We start from the raw sequence: 21,221 nt of genomic DNA, 5'->3' as shown, positions 1-21,221 counted from the left end.
AAAAAAAAAAGAAGAAGTCTATAGGACACTGCTTGTCACGTTCACAGTAATGCCTTTGTTTCATAGTTAGGATGAATGCCCCACTATATAAAACGTGTCAGGTCTATGTTGTCTTCTTGGTTCTATGCCTTTTAATTTTTGCTTTTAAATGTATTATCATATTCAAACAAATAGATCCTTCTCCTCTTATATCCCAAACCTATAGATATTCTAGGATAGATGCCACATAGTAGGGCCTGAGTGTATACATGCGTGAAAAACAATGAATACATTGGATTCCCATTCTTTCACTCCTCTCTCATGGGTTTATACATGCCGGCTCTCTTGTCATATGCCAGGACTTATCCTAGGTGTTGAGCCTCAGAGGTTAATAAAACAGCCCCTGGTTCTAGGGCTCACATTCGAAGGGGAAAAGAGAGAACGATAAACAGTGAATTATATAACTCAGGATAGCGGCAAGCATTGATATAGATATGTGCTAGGTTTATTTTTGTCCTCATTGTTGTATTTCTAAGGCATTGTCAGTTGGATTTTGGGGTGGGGTTTTTCTTTTGCATTTTTATAACTTTATTCAACAATCAGCAGTTAGTTCTCATCCGCATGAACTGTAGATTTTTGAAAGGGATGACAGGTACGTAGGTGCCCAGCGTATAGAGCTTGTTTGGTGAATCTTGATCCTCATTACATTTTCTGGACAACTGTACCGGGATACGGTGTGGGACATTCCTTATTCCTTTGGCCCAGACAGTTCTGTTGAGCCTGGTGTCGATGTGATACGTACATCTACAGTTCCCATCTCCTTCATAGCCAATTCTCGGATCTCTGTGAGTGCCCGAGAAGCAGGCTCCTTGAAACCCATGCCATGGATGCACTTGTGAATGTTGGTGGCGTATTCTCGGGTCACTACCTCACTGATGGCAGAATAACCCTTTTTCTTCTCACCGCCCTTTTTAGCAGGAGCCATTCTACCAAGACCAAGTTGGAAAGAAAAAGGTGTTGTCAGTTTATTCACAATTTAGACACATCAAAATATTATTCACAGGAAACTGCGAGAAAAAAAAGTACAACATCTCAGTGAACATCTAAAAGAACACAGCATAGATATACAAAAGACATGATTATTTTAGGTTATAGAAAAAAATGACTATTTCAGGAAGAGGACTCCAGGCTTCTATACATATTTATCAATGCTATCATCATCATCATCATTTTTTAAAGGTACCTCTTGAGTTCTGTGATGAGTACCTGGGACCACCAGTGGTGCTAAATTGTTTCAGAGTAACACACTGGATTTTATAGGAACGGAGGAAAGGGAGGCGGCAAAAGGCCTCGTGGAGTTAACCTGAGTTAAAGTTAAAACATATTTTTATGCAAATTTTCTTAGTACCAACTGTAGTTTTAAAAATAAAGACAGTCAGAAAAAGAAAATTATTTTAAAATAATGCAACCCTGGCTGGTGTGGCTCAGTGGATTGTGCACGGACCTATAAACCAAGGGCTGCCAGTTCGATTCCCAGTCAGGGCACATGCCTGGGTCTCAGACCAGGTCCCCAGCAGGGGGTATGTGAGAGGCAACCACACATTGATGTTTCTCTCCCTCTCTTTCTCCTTCCCTTCCCCTCTCTCTAAGAATAGATAAATAAAATCTTTTTAAAAAATCTTTTGAAAAAATAATGCATAAGTTTATACATAGGTGATGGTAAACATATGTACTATATTTTTTGGACTATGAGATACACATTTCCCCCCCATATTTGGGAGGAATAATGGTTATTAATGCTGCTGTTGAGTTCTGCTTACATTTACATTGGTGAAATATTATGTTAGTTATGTTATTAAATATTTACCACATTTTTTGCTTCAAAAAATTCTTCCCTATTTTTCTCCTCTAAAACCTAGGTGTGTCTTATGGTCCAAAAATATGCTGTCTTCTTCCTATTTTTCTAGAACATTTATACTTTAACTCTTGTGTCTCATAGATATTGCTGTACTCTACTGTACTGTGTTGAGTTGTCTCTAGTATTATACATAAACCCATTATCTCTCTAGTTAGTGTCACTTCAAATTTTCCTACACACTAATTTAACATTGAAATATGTTTTTAAAAAGTTTTTATTTAGTTTTAGAGAGAGGGGAAGGGAGGGAGATTAAGTCACTTCAAATTTTTCCTACACACTAATTTAACATTGAAATATGTTTTTAAAAAGTTTTTATTTAGTTTTAGAGAGAGGGGAAGGGAGGGAGAGAGGGACAGAAACATCAATATGTGGTTGCCTCTCACGCAACCCCTACTGGGGACCTGGCCTGCAACCCAGGCATGTGCCCTGTCCAGGAATTGAACTGGTGACCCTTTGTTTTGAAGGCCAGTGCTCAATCCATTGAGCCACACCAGCCAGGGCTGAAATGTCTTATTATTTGAATATTTTATACAGATAGCACCATTTACCACCATACCTATGTAAATCGTAATTGGTAACTAAAATGAAATACTTTCTATACTTTAAATTATAATGAAATTAAACCAGTGAAGCTCAGTTGGAGTGTCATCCCTTAAACTGAGGGGTCATGGGTTTGATTCCCAGTCAGGACACGTACCCAGATTGTGGGTTTGATCCTCAAACTGGGACACGTACAGGAGGCAACCAGTCGATGTTTCTCTCACATCAATGTTTCTCCCCACCCCACCTTCCTCTAAAAATCAATGGAAAAATTTCCTCAGGTGAGGATTAAAACATAAGTTAATTTAAAAAATAAAAAATAAGCCCTGGCTGGTGTAGCTCAGTGGATTGAGCGCGGGCTTATGAACCAGAGGATCGCGGTTCGATTCCCAGTCAGGGCACATGCCTGGGTTGCAGGCAGGTTCCCTGCAAGCCAACTCCCAGCGGGGGACGCACAGAAGGCAACCATACATTGATGTTTCCCTCCCTCTCTCCTTCCCCTCTAAAGATAAATAAATAAATAAAATCTTTTTAAAAAGTTAAAAAAAATAAGTATAGTCTAACTTTTTAAATTTAAATAGAGGGCATAGTACTGAGGCAGAATTGGGTGGAGACATGGATATTAGTACTAAACCAGAAGAAGAAAAAAAAAACATTACAAGAACTATGTTGTAAATTTGCTGCAGCAAACCAAAACAAAAAAGTTGTATAAAAATTGTTTAAATGTGATAAAGTGGAGAAAAATAAGGAACATTTTTCAGCAAATAGAGAGTGAATTTGATGAGAAGAGTAAAACACAATAACATTAGCCGCCTGCATTCAAAATTGAATGTCCTGTGGAAATTGTTTAAAATGTGACAGCAAGCTCTGAACTTGTAACTTTGGCCAACTTTCAAATTGCTTGAATACCTGCATGTAATAGAAAACCAGTTTTAGATGGCAATAGTAAAAGAAATTATTATTTCAGTTATGGACATTTCATTTAAAAATATACGGAAAAGACTAAAAATGTTATTTTACAAAAAAGAAAGATCTTCAATTAAACCACAAAATAACTATCTGTAGACTACCAGACCTTTCTCACAGTATCTAAGATTAATTGATTAAAGATTGAAAAATTGCAAGTACTTTTCTTTAGCTCTGTGTGATTCATGTAATATAGGACATTGTCTAATTAGTATTTTCGGTATGTTTTGTTTCAAAGGACTGCCATACTTGCAATGAAATGACCATTCATAGCCTAAAAAACTATGGCATAGATATTTTAAAATCTTTTATATCTTTGATAGAAAAACTTTAGTTAGATATAAAAAAAATATATCATGACAGCTGGTGCTCCAACTGTTAGGTCAAGCCGTTGGATTTGCTGGAATTTTAAAACAAAAGACTGATGTTTTTCTGGTGACTTCATATCACTTATGATACATGCTGAAAATATTTGTGCTCAGTTTTCCCAAACAGATTCTATGAAAAGCGTCATGGAAACGGTTGTTAAAATTGTTGAGCATATACATGCAAATTCTATGACTCATCACCAGTTTGTGGAACCGCTGAAAGGAGAAGTCGATGAACTTAATGATCTTATGTTTGTTGCCAGTGCTTGTTGGTTGAGCCACAAAGAGTTTTACAAAGTTTTACTGTGCTGTTAACTGCAATTCGGGACCTTCTCCGAACAAAAGGAATGCTTGCCAAATATTCACTAATCAAAAAAATGGTAATGTGATTTACATGTTTGCATATGAACCAGATAAATTTGAAGTTCCGCAGAAAGAAAAGGCTTATTTGTGATTTAGCTAGGCAGGTATAAGTTTATATTGAAATGGAAACTTTGCGTGATTTAAATCAATGATAATGATTTTATACATTTTGCTAACATGGAACAATATGCAGATGGTTTTAATTGAAATAGACAGCATCAGGTAAGATGGCTGTGAAATTATAAGGAAACTTTGAAGAATGCTTTGTTTATATTGATAAATCTAGAATTGCTTCTCAAATAGCACAATACCCCTTTGATTTTAACATTAAAAAGACTGAGTTGACACAAATTACCGAATTTACTTAACTTGTACAGATGTGGTTTTGAAACAGATATGTTCTGCTTCAGAGTCAGATCAATTCTTCTAAAAAATATACTAGTTTTGGCAACGTGGATGTAAATATTAAAGAAAAATGGTTTTTGGTACCCAATTCAGTTATGGGAAAAATTTCAGGTATGTTAAAACAACTTGGCTATGTAAGCTTATCTCTTTTCAACTGTAAATTGTATGGAATCTAAATACAGATTAAATATTTTCCATGAAAATAAAGCATCCAATGCTACAAGTTGCAAAAAGCACACAAGGAACTCTCGTACACCGTTTCCCAGATTCAGCCATTGTTGACATTTTGCCCCATTTGCCTTGTCAGTCTCTTTCTCTTTTTTTATTTATACATGTATATATATATATTTTTTCCCAAGCCACAGATTAGTTAGAGATATTCTGCTCCTTCACCAAACATGCTGCAGGGTATAATTTTTAAAAAAATTTAAAGATGTTATTTATTTGTTTTTTAGAGGAGAAGGGAGGGAGAAACAGAGATACATCAATGTGTGGTTGCCTCTTGCACACCCCCCACTGGGGACTTGGTGCACGACCCAGGCATGTGCAGTGACTGGGAATCGAACCCACAACCCTTTGGTTCACAGGCCAGCACTCAATCCACTGAGTCACACCAGCCAGGACGCAGGCTATAATTCTTAAGAACAAGGACATTCTCTTTGTGAAATGCACTGATCAAAGTCAGGAAATTTGTGCACTGATCAAAGTCAGGAAATTTGACATTGCTACAAAGCTATTGTTTAATACACAATCCCTGTTCCACTGTTGTCGATTGTCCCCATAATATCTCTTCCTATGGCTATTTTTCTTTCCTGCTTTAGGATCCAATCCAGAATCACACTTCTGGTTTAGTTGTAATATCTGCTTAGTTTCTTTTCACCTGAAACGGTTCCTCAACTGTTTTTGTATTTGTTAACCTTGACTTTTTTTTGAAGAATATAGGATACTTATTTTGTGGAAGGTCCCTTAGTTTGAGTTTGTCTGATGTTTCTTCATGATTAGGTACAGGTTGTGTTATTTTTGGCAGGAATACTACGGAAGGGATGTTGGGTCCCTCTCAGTACATCACAGCAGGAGGCACATGACATGAGTTTGGCCCGACTGGAAATCTTACCAGTTGTACAGAAATGGAATGTTCTTTAGCACGATTTTCCTCATTTGGCAGACATCTTGCATCGCAGTACAATTTTCTTTTTGGGGCTCAAATATATTTACTGCAAAGTTTCTAAATTTTGTTTGATTAATTGCAAATAGCCAAAGTGCGATAACATGGTGGTTTTTTTTTAAAGAAGCAAATTTAAAATAACATACATTCACTTTTCACTTACGGAGTTTTAATGTCAATAGGTATAATGAGAGTGAAACAATGTCTACTGTCTATTTCAGACAAAAATAAATAAACTATTTATTTGTAAATAATTTGGAAAAGGGGGGATTTAAGATTATCAAAGGACAAACTTCCTGACGAAATGAACATTTTTTATTACTTTATTATTTTTGAAGATCTAATTGGTTTTATTTAGTGAATCATGAATTGGGCACCTCATCTAGCAACTAGAGGGGTGCTCCCCAAGGAATATATGTTTAAACTATCAATATTCATAGATCCTTAAAGGGCAAGAAAGTCCCTTATGATTAACGTGGTAATCACATGCCAATTTACTATAAAAGCAGATGAAACATATGGCTTAGTGGGGAGGACTGAATTATCATTTGCAGTGTTGATATTTTTTTAGGAGTCACTCTCCTCTAGGATTCTTTTTTTAAAAAAGATTTTAAAAAACTTTTTTATTTATTCATCTTTAGAGGGGGAAAGGAAGGAAAGGAGAGAGGGAGAGAAACATCAGTATATGGTTGCCTCTCGTGCATTCCCTGCTGGGAACTGGCCCGCAACCCAGGCATGTGCCCTGACTGGGAATTGAACTGCAACCCCTTGGTTTGCAGGCCCGCGCTCAATCCACCAGCCAGGGCTGCAGTGTTGATATTAACAGTAACTACTGTATAACGACCTAGGGCAGATTCTCACAGACTGAAAGAAGAGAGTCATAAGACTGGTTGTGTCAAGAGGAAATAAGGTGAAAACTGAGCCAAAGAAGAGTTTAAAATAAGAGCTGTGTCAACATGCATAAATCCACATGCTTTGAATGCAACAGGGGAAATTTGTAACAGTGGGACATTGCAATCCATTCCTGCTCCCAGAGATTTGCTGATCTTCAACTGTGGAGCCCAGATGACATGAAGCCGGGATAAATGTGAAGCCAGGACAACTAAACCAGGGTGACACACACCAGACCATCACTTGCCTTATTAGAATGGGCTGTGCTCATCTGCACATAGAGAGCTTTGCAACTCCCTCCCTTGATCTCTTTGTTCTATTTCCTTCTCCCTCCTTATACGAACCTCTGCCTCCACTGAGGGGTGGAGATGGGCTTTGTGACATGATTCCCCTATCTTCTAGGAGATGCGCTTTGTGACATGAGTCCTCCATCTTCCAGATGGCCTGCACCTGCAGATAAACCACTTTCCTTTACATCAGCACCTGCCTCTCAAGTATTGGCTTTCATAGCAACAGGCAGGCAGGCCTGCGTTTCAGTTACACGAAGAAGCTGCCCTGAGATCCAGGAACAGGAAAAAAAAATTATTGTTTTGCTTTTGCATGCCCAAATGTAATCTCCCTTTCTTCTACCTTTTCCTTGAAACAACAGTTGCCTGCGTGTAGAATGAGCATGTTTTAAATGCCACATTCAGAGCTTTTTCTCTGCTCTCATTTCCAGTACTGAGTGGCAACTTGATAGATGAGAAATTATCCTACCTTTGAAATCCGACTGACCCACGCTCCAAGCCTTGCTCCTCCACAGACTGGTTTGTGGCCTTGAGCAGGTCACCTGGCCTCAGTCTCTATGTCTTTAAACAAGGAATAAACCTTGCTGGAGGAAGGAGGTATTTCAGGTGAGGACAGAGACCCAAGTGCCTGGCAAGTGTAAGGCATGGTGCCATCATTCAGTGCAAAATGGCGGCTCACATCCAATCCCACTGCAGTCAGCTTCTGGGACTCCCTCTTGGTGACTTATGTCTATCAAATACATTTTAAGATAGGTGGACCCTATGTGGGCTTCGGGAAACTTTCAGCTCTACTGTAGGTAGGCAGATGGCAGCCAGAGTGGGAGTTGCCCTCTAAACCCCTAGGTACCCACCTTTTGGACCGAGGCGAAGGAACTATCAGTCTTAACTCATTAGTAATAACTAATTCTTCCATGGGGATTTCTACAGGCCAGGCACTAAGTGCTATACTTCTGTTAGTACTGAAGCCTCAGAACAATTGTATGAAGAGGTGCTGTTATTTTATGATACCTTCTTCACTGAAAAGAAACTTAGAAAGATTAGATCATTTGTCAAAGGTTACCTGCAAACAAATGGAATAATCAAGATAAGGACCCAGACTGGCTAACAAAGGGCCCTGATCCAAATCATTCTGTGAACTGCCTCTCCAGAGACTACAAAAGAAAGGAATCAACCTTACAGAAAAATACACATTTAAAGTAGAATGTATAGTTGAGAATTTAGTCACATCTCCAAATATCAGCAACAGTAAATGCTGCATTGAAACAACAATCCGGAGAATTATCTTTTAGACCTAAGCACCCTCCGTTATTTGCCTTGGTAACACTTCGGATTGTGTCGTTACTTGGGTCCTTTGGGTAATACATTGTAACAATTAAGTCTTCCTTCCCCACAATGCACCATTCTTTGCTAGAAATGAGAGGAAAAAGGGAAGTGCAGCCTTTCACGTAGACGGGTTCCTCTTAAGGAGTTCCCCTTAAGAAAGGCCGGCCTGGTGTGCTTTCTTAGGGCTGAGTGCCTCACACTTCAAATCTTCCTGGTAGGTCAGGCTTTCTCAAACAGGCTGAACCTCTGGGGTGTGTGAACACGTCTCAGGGCACTGAGAGGTTGCAGGGTGAGGAGAGTGTCTGCAGGGTAACAGTGGGAAGCGACTTGTCATGCTTTCTGGTCTGCATGCTAGTTGTCAAAGGGCCAGCGGGGACACAACAGAGGATGACTGGCACTCAGGGTGCTGTCTTAAAATGTCTTAAGGGAAGCCTTTTTGTCATTTACTTTTCTTTTTTTTGTTATTGTTGTTTTTAAATCTTTTATTTATTTATTTTTAGAGAGAGGGGATGGGAAGGAGATAGAGTGGGAGAGAAACATCAGTGTGTGGTTGCCTCATGCGCCCCCCACTGGGGACCCGGCCTGCAACCCAGGCATGCGCCCTGACTGGGAATCGAATCGGTGACCCTTTGCTTCACAGGCCCATGCTCAATCCACTGAGCCACACCAGCCAGGGCTGTCATTTACTTTTCTTAAATATTCCTTCAGAAAGTTCTACGGGTGAACTCTATTAAAGACCTTCTGAATGGGCTGTGAACTGCCTGGCACCCTGGGGATAAGGAATAGGAGTCGAATGATGTGGAACAGAGTGGGAAGTCACATGGGCTGGCTGTCACCATCCCTTCCCTTCTCCAACACCTGGCCTCAGAGAACTTGGTCTCTGCTTGGGGTCCTTTGGGGTGTTGAGAATAATGTTCTACCCCTCACTCCATTTCCAACGGCACAGGTCTTGAAGGCCTGCCCTGCGGCACGCCAGGCACAGTGCCGAGCACTGGGAGAACAAGGGTGAAAAGTCAGGAGTCCTGAAGGAGCGTGGTGCCTGGAGTAGGGCATGCCTTGATAATACTTTCAATATTCTCATTTTCATCCTGTAGCTACCTGCCACTTACCGAATCTGTGTCACATGGCAGATAGTACCCTGTGCTTCTCATATATTTATTCATGTAATCCCCACAACAGCTCTATGGGGTGGGTAATGGTACTAGCTTCATTTTACAGAGAGGTTGATGAGCCTGTCCACCGTCACCCAGCTGGGTAAGAAGTGGGGTAGGAATTCACCCCAGGAATTGGTGAAGACAGGCAATGGCTCTAGAGAGGAAAGAGGCAGGACACTCTCTCCAAGGTCACACTCCCTGATGGGGCGGGGGTGCCTGCTGGTGGGAGGCAGGCAGACTCACACACTTTGGGTTTATGGAGTTGCAAGAAAAGTGGGACAGTGTGAGACAACAGCCAGGGCAATCAGATGCTGCACCAGGAAGGGGTGAATGGCCTGACTTAGGAGTCACCTGCCCGGGTTCAAGTCCTGACTCTACCATTTTCTCGCTACCTAACCTCTTTGTACCTCAGTTAGCTAGTTGGTAAAATGGGGACAATTGTACCTACCTGTTTTGGCTATCGTAAGGAGTAAATAAGTTAGAGTTTGAGGCTGAAGGATGCTTTTCTTTGGGAAAACTGCAATCATGAGGCTGGTTTCCCAATAGCCTTTGATTTTCCTTTTATTTTTTCAAACACCTCACTTTGACTTTCTCTCATTAGGCATGTATTTGAAATTTGCCTCAGGTGATTAACTGCACTTAAAAACAATTCTTTACAGCCCTGACTGGTGTGGCTTAGTGGGTTGGGCATCATCCCGCAAACCAAAAGATCCCCTGTTCAATTCCTGGTCAGGGCATGTATGTGCCTGGGTTGTAGCTCAATTCCCAGGCCAGGTCCCTGGTTGAGGGTGTGCAAAAGTCAACCAATTGATGTTTTTCTCACACATTGATCCTTCTCCCCCTCTCTTTCTCCCTCCCTCCCTTCTCTCTAAAAATAAATAAATAAAATCTAAACTAAATTTCTGTACAGCTTTACCTATAAGGTTTTTTTAAAAAAATTGAGGTAAAATTCACATAATATAGAATTAGCTACTTTACAGTGAAAAATTCACTGGCATTTAGTACATTTACAATGTTGGGCAACCACCTCCTGTACCTACTTCTAAGGCATTTTCATCACCCCAAAAAGAAACCACATTCTTATCAAGCAGTCACCTCCCTTCGCTACTCCCCAGCCACTGGCAACCACTGACCCAACACTTCTGTCTGCTTGGAGTTACCTGTTCTGGACATTTCAAATGGAATCACACCCTATTTGTCCTTTGGCGACTGGCTTCTTTCGCATAACATATTTTCAAGGCTCATCTGTGTTGTGGCATGGGTCAGAACTTCAACTTCATTCCTTTTTATGGCTGAATACTGTTCTGCTTATCCGCTCAATTATTGATGGACATTGGGTTGTTTCTACCTTTTGACAGTTGTATATAGTGCTGTTGTAGACACTTGTGTACAAGCTTTTCTATGAACACCTGTTTACTGTTCTCTTCTGCATATGCCCTAGTGGAACTGTTGGGTCATATGTAACTCTAGCATTTTGAGGAACCTCCATAGTGTTTGCCATAGCAGCTATATCACTTGACATTCCCACCAACAATGCACGTGTGTACGGAGGGTCCCGATTTCTCCACATGCTCGCCAAATCACCAACGATGGTTATTTTCTTGTTTTAACGATTTATTTACTTATATTAAAGCCACCCTTGTGGGAGTGGAGTCATATCTATTGTGGTTCACACTGCGTCTTGATTTGGCCGTGGCACCCTTGGCTTTACATTGGCATCTCTTGGTTTTGTTTTTTTATAATTTATTTTTTAAGATTTTATTTATTTATCTTCAGAGAGAGGGAGAGCAGAAGGGAAAGAGAAAGAGAGGGAGGGAAACATCAGTGTGTGGTTGCCTCTCACGTGGCCCCCACTGTGGGATCTGGCCCACAACCCAGGCATGTGCCCTGACTGGGAATCAAACCGGCAACCCTTTGGTTCGCAAGCCAGCACTCAATCCACTGAGCCACACCAGCCAGGGCTATTTATTTATTCTTTTTAAAGTATTTTATTTATTTATTTTTTGAGAGGGAGGAAGGGAAGGGGAAAGAGTGGGAGAGAAACATCAATGTGTGGTTGCCTCTCATGTGTCCTCTACTGGGGACCTGGCATGCAACCCAGGCATGTGCCCTGACTGGGAATCGAACCAGCGACCCTTTGCTTCACAGGCCCGTGCTCAATCCTCTGCGCCACACCAGCCGGGGCCTATTTATTTATTCTTAACACGCCCAATGCCCAGACTGGGCTTTGCGGGCTGGGACTCAGTCGGGTGTAGGTTTTAAAGCTCCCCAGGTGATCCAGTGTACAGTTAACTTGAGAAACAGTGTCAAAGATTCCAGGCCCCTCTCGGTTACATACTTTTTTTAATCAGAAATTTAATCGTGTTTCACTAGCTGGGCCAGGCCTACATTCATCTGCAAAATGACAGGGGAGTTATCCAGATTTCTGTCAGCCATTCTAACCCTAATAACTAAGGTCGGGTTTTTAAAGAAAGGAAGTGATTTCATCACAGCTGCACACAGAAGACTGGGAGGTGGAATGTCTCCAAGGGTTCCCAAGCGGATTGGTGAAAAGGCAAAAAAATAAAGCAGTAAAACAAAAGGTACTGGCTTTGGTGGCAGGTGCTGCTGATAAGGGCTGCCAGCCCCTACCTCTGGTCACAAGGAAGGTTGGGGACAGCAGCACAATGATAGCCTGCAGAGGTGTCCAGTTAGTACCTTGCTTCCCAGTCACTGCCACCATATCTTTCTTCTTCTTTCTTCTCTTTTCTGTTTTGACTTCCTTCTTCCCAGGTGGTAGTTACTGTTGCTAACTGTGCAGGAAAGTGTGGCTCTTTCTCAGAGTTTATAAAAACTCTGTCCAGATGTTTAAGTTGGCCTGGCTGTAAATAAGTAGGTGGGTCCACGTGAATGTGAGCTTTCGATAAGAGTAATGCCTGGCGGTAGATAGCACTTTTGCTAGGAGGGTAACCTAAGCATTTTCACCATGTTGATGTCACCTTATTGTCACTGTTGCCACTGACCTCCAGACACACACCTGGAGTGGAACAAGCAGGTTTTCTTCTCCTTGCAGTGAGGGAGATCGCACACCGTGGGGCATCGCAGCAAGAGGGTGTCAGGAAGGACCATGTATTGGGCTGGGCCCATATCAGGTGCTTATGGGGAGTGTTTAAGGAAGCCAGGTGTTGCTCTGGACTGGGGGCGGCGCAGTCTCATGACTGGGTGTCTTTAAATGTCTTCTGGAAGCAGGGAAGACTAGACACGGCTGTGATGGGTAAAGAAGCAGCAGTCCCTCATTAACCAGGATTGGGGGATATTTGGTGGCGTTTGTGGTTTGGATAAGGTTCACATGTTCCACATGCTCAGACATGATTATGGAGTGGTCTTTATCTTGTCCCACCCTGGTCATGGGATAGCCTTGTCTGATATTCATGTTCTGGGGTATTGCTTAGTTTCAACAGCAAACTGCCCAGCCTGCTCCAGGACATCAGGAGCTGCCTTTCTGTCCCTGTTGGCTAAGAGCAGATGAGGTCCATCCAGAGGATATCAATCCATGATACCCACATTTTTGCCATTGCCAAGATGATGTTGATTAGGAGGTTGCTTCCAGAATGCAGGTTATAGCTGAGCCTCTTGCCTTTTTGTTGCAGGATTTTATCAATTTCCAGAAACCATAATACAAGCACTTCCCACAAACAAAGGAATTATTCATCCTGTAATCTAAACCAGGGGTGTAGATTATAAACCCAGGCAATGACAGCATGTTCCAGAATCCAAATAGGTACTCATAGCTCAGTTGGGGATTTAAAGAAGCCTCAAGCCCTTGGCTCCTGTCTATGTCCTACCCTTCACAATCTTGGCAGGATTGTGTCATGGGTAGGTGACACATGCATTGAGAACATCCTTACAACAATAACTCCTAAAGTTGCCCCCAACAATGTCAATTCCATATCGAGGCCCAGCCATCTCTGATGTTCTGCACGTCATGAAGCATTTTTGTTGTGGCTGTCTGATTAGTTCATGGCAAAGCAGCTCAAGGATTTTCACATCCGTTGACTTTGCATCTTGCAGAAGCAAGGTGAGGCACCAGCACTGGCCTTTGTCTCCTGTGGGGCAGGACACAAGCTGCTGAGCAGGACGGTTACATAATTTACAGGCCCAATGTGCAAAACAAAGATACAGGGCTTCTTGTTCAAAAACTAGTAAGAATTTCAAGACAGTGACAGCAGAGCATTAAACCAAGTGCAGGCTCTTCGGAGCCCTTGACTCTGTGCCACTGCACACGTTCACATGCCCCAGAGGCCCACCCTGCGGCTGAGTGGGAGGAGGCACGCTTGAGACCTTTGCTCTGCAATGTGGCAGAGGATGGCAACTTGCTCCCCCAATGACCTGACTCCAGAGGGATGGCAAGAACCGGAGAATATCGCAGGCAGAAAGGAGCTGCGGTTTGAAGTACAGAGACTGAAAGCTGAGACAGCAGACTAGCTATGGGACACATTGAGAACCTGGGAACCACAGAAGAAAGGAAAACATGCAGAGCAGCAAACAGGTGGTTGTGGGTAAGAAAACATTAATGTAGGTGCTAAGAAAGCAGTACAGTTCTTAACGGGGTGGCGAGTTGAAGAAAACTCGTGAAAGCATTGCCCAGTTTTTGTAGAAAGGACTCAGCAAAACAGCACTAGGGGATGCCTGCGGGAGAGATGAGTTTAATACCTAGGTTCTGCTTTTGTGGAGGTATGCGGCATCACTGACCTAAAATTTGTGGAGCCAGTACAGCAATTCACGTGGAGTTTCCGAGCGCCAAGAGAGGCACAAAAGACTGATGATGGCATGATGGAGGCATTTGCCCAGTGATATAGTCGGTGTGATTAAGGAGGGCTTTAATGCACAGCCACTGATGTTCTTTCCTTTACCACATTCTTGTTGAACACCAGCCAGAATCCTCAAGTCAAAGATCAGTGCAGAGCGGAAAGGTTCACTGCCACGGAGAGGCATCAATGATGGAGGCGCATTTTTATAATCTGTAATTTCCTAGGTGAATATCGACAACATTATCCCCTCATTGGCTTCTCCCCCATTCCCATTTTGCATGAAAATGTAGGTAAATTAAATGCCCTAGAGCTTTTATATTCTGTCCTGAAATGCAAAGCCAACCCTTGCTAATAATAATGGTTATCATTACCATTAGCATTTGAAGAGTTAAGAAAAAGGCGGCAGTACAGTAGTTTTAGACTACAGGGTGGATCCTAGCATTTTATTTTCTTGGCCGGGAAATAAGGGGCCTTGGGTTGGGGGCTGGTCTGGGGGAAATACAGGGGGTGGGCCCCCCGGAAGTCGTGCTGCACTGTTTAAACCTAAGGTGACCTAACGGATGGCCGTATCGCCCGCCTGATCCTGGGCGCGGGGCGCGGCCATTGGTGACGCACACGAGGGAGCACGGCGCCCACGTTTCCACCATTGCTTTAGCGAGGCCTCAACCCCCCTGCGCTGTAAGTTCGGGGCTACAGGCGTCTGCGCTTCCTCCCTCCCGGAGGCGGGCCCGACCCCGCCCCTGCGCTCCGGGTGGCTCCCGGCGGCCCCTCCCACCTCTTACCCTCGGCCTCCCCGGCGCGGCACAGTCCCCGCTGGCCGCAGGCTGACCCGCGGTGCGGTCCCCTGTTTTCCCGCGGCTGCCTCCCCCAGGCATGGCCCAGGGCCTCGCCTCACTATGGCAGCAGCACGGCACAGCACGCTCGACTTCATGCTCGGCGCCGAAGGTGAGGACATGCGGCCGCCACCTGCCCCGTCGCCCCTGTCGCTGGGAGGGTTGGGGCCGGGCGAAGCGCACGCAGCGGGCCGAACAATGCATGCTGCGGGACCATGTGCACCGGCGGGTGGGTGGAGGCCGCGCTCGGACTCGCCCTGCGCTCGGTCCTAGCTGCAGTTCGGGGTTTGCAGGGGCCGCGCCGGGTCCCCCAGCCCAGTCGCCCCTCGTCGGGGCCCGGGTCGCCTAGAGCCCCCTGGGCGGGACACCCTGGGGTGGCTGTGCAGGGGCGGTGGCAAAATGAGGCGTGGATGGCGCGGGGCCACCCGCGTGACCTTTTCCTGTTTCTGGGGCGGGTAAATTTCCCCCCTGGGGACGGGGACTCCCCTCACGGGAGCTCAGGCTGGGGAAAGGACCACGCTGCGCTTGCAAAATTCTTGGGCGACTGCGTAGGAGATGGATCCCCCGGAAAGGGACCAGGGACGGGAAAAGGAAACGATTATTATATGTGGGGGGGGGGGGAATGAGGTCTGGGCGAGGGAGCCCAAACTCCCCAAATTGGGGACCCTAAGAAGCCTAAGAGGCGACTAGAATAGAGGGCTGGGGAAGTCGGAACTGTGTGCAGGAACTATGAGGGGGGAGGGGTATTTTGCAGGCTTTGCTCTGGGTGCTTATATCATGGGGGGAGGGGTAGGACTGCGGGTCTTGTTTTCTGGTGGCTTTTAAACCTATGAGAGCTGTAGAGTTCAATCTGCGCTTTCTGTACGTCTCACTTGGAGCATTGGGGCATCTCGTCAATATCCTGCTCTTGCAGTATTTTTCTTTAATTGGATGGATCCACCTTTTTTGTTACCATTTGCAACACTGACTTTCTCGCTTTCTCTTCCCGTTTTTTGAGCTTCTAAGGGTACTTAACTTTACATTTTCTCCCCCAAGGTTAAAGGGTCTCTGGAGGCACAAGACTTAATAAAATGACTGAGGACTGGAGCAAGATCTAGGTTTGCGCCCTGGCCTTCATGATTGGCTCCGCATGTGACTTTGGTCTTGTTTTTCATCTTCCCTGTGATAAAAAAGGGGATGAATAGTGAGCACTTAAGAGGGCTTTTAATGTTAAGGGAGTTGCTGGAAAACGCTACACTGTTGTTAGGTAATCTCATTGTATTTGGGTGGTCTGGAAGTGCCTTGGAGAAAACAAAGCGTTTTTTAGTTCCCACATTTCTTAGGTGAGGATGGAGGGAAAGGAGACTGCTGGGAAGAATCCGAATATAAAATAGTGATTAGGGCGGCTGCTAGTAGGGTGTGAGATAGCGAAGGTTTTGTTGAATAATTGCCCTGCTAGCTAAAGCTGTTAGTGGTTGGCGAAAGTTCTAGCATACTCAATTTGGAGGTCAGAAGGGTGAGAGGCTTGAGGAATACTGGCTCAAGGTCACCTAGCTGCAAGGAGGGGAGTCTAGGAGGTGATCCTGGTGGTAAGCAAGCACCTCTGAGCACTCCCATGAACTAGCAGGAGTTTCTAGGCTCTAAGAAGGGTAATCTCTAGCTGAGGCCTGAAGATTCTGGTACTTCCCTCAGTTTGTGCCACTGTCTGAATCCTAAACAGCCTTTCAGCTTAATTTAGGTGTTGCCTGTGGAAATGGTGGCTGCTTCCCTGTTCTCTTGTAAAAGTGAGGGAAAATCTTCACATAATTGTGTAAAGAAAAAGTGAGAAAACTTGGAACACTTCATTCGGGCAGACATGGCCAGGGAGGGAGAGAGAACCATGGGCACTCACTTTGGAAAGGAGTAGGAGAAACTGGCGGAATCAGAGTTGGAAAGGTGTGGAAGTGACATCAAAGTCATTTAGTCGGGCAAACAGAAAATAAAGTAAAAAAAAGATTAAGGAATATTGCCAGCCAGTTATTCTTAATTCCCAGCCTGTTAATCTTGTGTGTGTGTGTGTGTGTGTGTGTGTGTGTGTGTGTGTGTTTTAAACATCATATATTAATTAATTTATTTGGGTTTAACATTTTTATTTATTATTTTTTTTTCAATTTTTTTTATTTAATTATTTTTCAAGTACAGTTTTCAGTCTATTACTCCCATCCCATCCCCCAGCCTGTTAATCTTAAAGCTGAGAAAGTTTTGGTGGCAAGGTGAGGAGCATCCTACAAAGAAATAATATCGAGGGGGTTGTGTGCATACGTCTGTGTTAGATCTTGAGTCCCTGCAAGAGTGTTTGGGGAGTTAAGAGAAGTCTGATTCTTACTGCATTCCCCCCATCATTTGGTATGGGCAGGCGGGTAGGGAGGCATGTTAACCCTCACTTGTCAGTAGGTTATCCACATTTGTGAAATAAGGGGATCTGGCTAGACTAGGCTTTTCTAAGTTCTTTTGGTTTTCATTAAGGGGCACTTTGTGAGAGAGATCTACAACCTGTGAGGTCTCCAACAACATTTATTTTAATTGATAATAATGAGTCAAAAAACACTGCTCTTCACTTGAGTATTGGATGTAACTCAAGGGTGAGTCAAATGGCTGCGGAGCCTGCATTCATGTTCTTTTTCCCGTTTGTCAGTAATTTTTCCTAATGTTGCAGTTCAGTGATGTGATTTTAATGGAATTAAGCTTGAAACATTTCGTTGTGTGACTGTGATTCCATATAACCTGGTTATCAATGCAAGCCAGCTAGTACATAGCAGCCACTGGGCCACTAAGGGCAATTTTAAGTTGGACCTGGTGAGACCTGTTTAGTGCACAGGTTGATGAGGTAACCCAGTGAATTTTAATGTTTGCTTAAAAAAAATCTCATCTTTGGTCATCTTGTAAGTGATGCCCATATGGACTCTCGTGCCCATAAAACATTTTGTGATTTCTCAACCTGAGAGGCTAACAAGACTAATAAATAAAACATGTCTCGTGTTTGTATAGTTGAAGCATCTCTGGGCTGGTGAAGGACCCTTGGTTTGTTTCTAGTTCTATATGCTAGGCAGTGAGCCTGTGGGGTGTACAGAGGTGGGTGAGATACCCATGGCCTCTGCTTGCCCTGTTAGAGCACAGTTTCTAGCTGGCCAGTTTGCCCTGGGAAGGTCTAGCAATCCTTTTGGTGTTCGTATCTTCCCCTGGGCTGGGAGCATCTTTGAAGGCAGATCTCCACGGACTGTGCCCTAGAAACAGTTCTGGAACATTGTAGGTGTTTGATAAGTGCTGGTTAAATTGACTCGATTGATGTTACGTTGATAGTGGAAAGCTGCTATTAAGTCTACTAGGGAAAAAAGGGCACACATTTACTTTTAGAATTGAGGATGAATCCTGGGGAAACCAGGCGCCTGGCTGATGCTGTTATGTTTGTCTTTTGGACTAGACTTACCTATGCGTTATATAGTAGGGGGAGAAAGGCCATGTCACTCAAGTTCATGCATTAATTTCACAATAAAAACCTTGTTTCTATCAAATTAAGAACAACATTTAGGCTGGGGGTTCTTCACTTCTTGTGCCTTTGACCCTCATCAGGGGGATTTGTGGGGCTGTTCCGAGAATAAGAATTTCAAACGTATAAAATAAGCCAATTATTTGAAATGCAATTTTCAAATTAAACCCAAATATGTGGTGTAGTAATATGTGCTCCTTTAGTAACATACAAAATAACATGGCCTACTAATGTCCACAATTCTGAAGTAGAGAGGAGGAAATCTGCATGAAAGTTGTGATGTGATAAGAAGAGCTGTGATTTTATTGGTTAAGAATATGTATTTTTTCCCATCCAGCTTCACAGACCCTCTGAATTATATCCACTGACCCTTTGGGAGCCCATGGACCCTGACGGTCAGACCCCTTAGGAGCTAGAGAGAGAACCGGACTGCCATTTCTGTATGTTGTTTCTAGGAGGAGGTTTCCAAGGCCAGAGCTATAAGCAGATGTCCGTCCTCTTTCTTCAGAACAACTCCTTGAAAATGTAAAAGCTTCTATTTATTAAATGCCTCCTTGGCTAGTCATTACATTACACATTATTTTACGGAATCCTCACTATGACCTTTTGGTTGGTCCTTTATCCCCATTTTAAGATGAATACATGGGCCCATTGAAGTTTTCACCTTATTGGTGGGGTTGGTAAGCTGGGCTTCAAAGCCATGTCTATTGGATTCCAAAGCCTTTGCTAATTCAACAACTGGGAAGCCCCTCAGGTTTGAGGCAGTGATTTTCAACCTTCCAGTCTCTCTTCATCTCCCCCCTCCCCCCGGGACATTTGGTGGTATCTGGAGACATTTTTGGTTGTCAAAACTGGGAAAATGCTACTAGAAAGAATCTAGTAGACCAGGGATGCTGCTAAACATATAATACAGTGCACAGGACCCCTCCACCGCGTTGACAGCCCACAGTGTCAGTAGTGCTGGAGTAGAGAAACCCCAGTGCAAGTTCTCACTAGGCTGTTGTAGTGAATGGGATGAGACATCATCAGCAAACTTTCTCGGTGGTTTTTGGAAGTCTCCATTACGCACGAATCAGTAGGCACATGGGGAGGGTGTCTTCCTCCAAGGTTTGCGTTGGGGTTGGTTGGAAGTGGTTGGAGATGACCACCACTTCCTACCCAACTGAACCTGTGGCTTCAGGTGACGCTCCCTAATTTCCTAAACCTTCAGCCCGTCTACCAGGCTTCCACTCTCCCGTGCATTTGTTGAGCTCCTTTCTGATAGAAGCATACCACGTTTCCAGTGTTTTAAATAGCTGTAAGTTAAAACCTCAACAATTCACTTTTAAGTGCATCAAGTGTTGGAGAGTAGATTTCCCCTTCTCTCAGCATTATCATTACCCCTTGTCCACCATTGTGATAACACACCCATCCTTCTCACTGTGACCATGAAGCCTGGGGAGCCATGACTGGAAGTGGGAAGTGTCTGCTTGGGCCCCTCTCTAGACTGACTGAAGCACGGCTTGGGAGGGGACAGAGTTCCCGGAATTTGCATTTTTTTTTAAAGATTTTATTTATTTATTTACCTTTAGAGGGGAAGGAGAGGGAGAGAAACATCAATGTATGGTTGCCTTTCGTGCGTCCCCTGCTGGGAGTTGGCCTGCAGGGAACCTGCCTGCAACCCAGGCAATGTGCCCTGACTGGGAATCGAACCTCGATCCTCTGGTTCGCAGGCCCGTGCTCAATCCACTGAGCTACACCAGCCAGGGCCGGAATTTGCATTTTTTAACCAGTTTTCTCCCAGTAATTCTGATGTTAAGTATAGAGAATACTATAAAAAGACCCTCATTTAAACACAAACAAACAAAACTCATCAGAAGCCTTTGAGGAACACACCCACTACAGCCCCAATCAGCAAGTCATGAAGTCCGCACTATATAGTCTCCCAAATTCCTCGCTCACTTTTTTCCTGGCTCTGGTTCTGGGCCATAGTCTCCTTATTTGTCTTCAGTGTGGGCAAGGCTTGATCATCCGGAACTCAGCAGACCGTTTTCCCTTCCAGGAATATGCAACCTTTTGGCATCTCTGGGCCTCACTGGAAGAAGAGTCGTCATGGGCCACACAGTACATACACAAACACTAGCCCTGGCTGGTGTGGCTCAGTAGATGGAGCACTGCCCTGCAAATCAAAGGGTTGCAGGTTCAATTCCCAGTCAGGGAACATGCCTGGGTTGCAGGCCAGGTCCTCAGTAGGGGGTGTGCGAGAAGCAACCACCATTGATGTTTCTCTTCCTCCCTTCTCTCTAAAACATAAAAATCTTAAACACACACACACACAAACACTAACAAAAACTGATACGCAAAAAAAAAGTTTAAATAAGTTTATGATGTTGCGTTGGGCCACATTCATAGCTATCCTGGGCTGCATGCATTGGGTTGGACACCCCTGACTGTTTACCCATTTTAAAATCTTCCTAAGGGTCCTCATTGCCCTCCAGATAAGGTCGACCTCATCAGCATTTACAAGGTCCATTTCTACCCAGTTCTCTTCCTTAAACACACACTGAGTCTCAAACTCCTGCTTTCACGTAAGCCTGAACTCAGAATGGAACAACTTTGGGGGAGGCATTTTTGGATCTTTCAGTATGATTTGGTACCTTAATTATGTTTGAAAATGCCTTGTAGACTGCTTGGTGGAGGTCCACATTAGAGTCTGCCCTCGTTTGGCATGCTGTTTGGCTTGGTTGAGATTTTT

General features: G+C 43.8%; 1 protein-coding gene and 1 pseudogene across 2 annotated transcripts in view; one reads left to right on the top strand and one right to left on the bottom strand.

Annotated features, from left to right (window-relative positions):
• Positions 1–21,221, top strand: part of SMS (spermine synthase) — an 86,811-nt gene that overhangs the window by 22,399 nt on the left and 43,191 nt on the right. Inside the window, exon 1 of one of the 2 annotated variants that reach the window (XM_037046232.1) lies at positions 14,820–15,094. The exons of the other annotated variant lie outside the window; for it this stretch is intronic. Within the exon in view, the coding sequence (XP_036902127.1) occupies positions 15,046–15,094 (49 nt within the window). The 5' untranslated portion in view covers positions 14,820–15,045. Of the gene's footprint in view, positions 1–14,819; positions 15,095–21,221 lie in introns of those variants that run through there. 2 annotated transcript variants of the gene reach the window in all.
• On the bottom strand, positions 579–1,180 carry LOC118987256 (60S ribosomal protein L31-like; annotated as a pseudogene).

Source organism: Sturnira hondurensis, unplaced genomic scaffold (genome assembly GCF_014824575.4).
Source record: "Sturnira hondurensis isolate 20B ecotype Veracruz unplaced genomic scaffold, ASM1482457v3 Scaffold0005220, whole genome shotgun sequence".
In the NCBI taxonomy this organism is placed as follows: Eukaryota; Metazoa; Chordata; class Mammalia; order Chiroptera; family Phyllostomidae; genus Sturnira; species Sturnira hondurensis.
The sequence above is the reverse complement of the archived record's forward strand: the minus strand, read 5'-3'. Positions and strand labels throughout refer to the sequence as shown.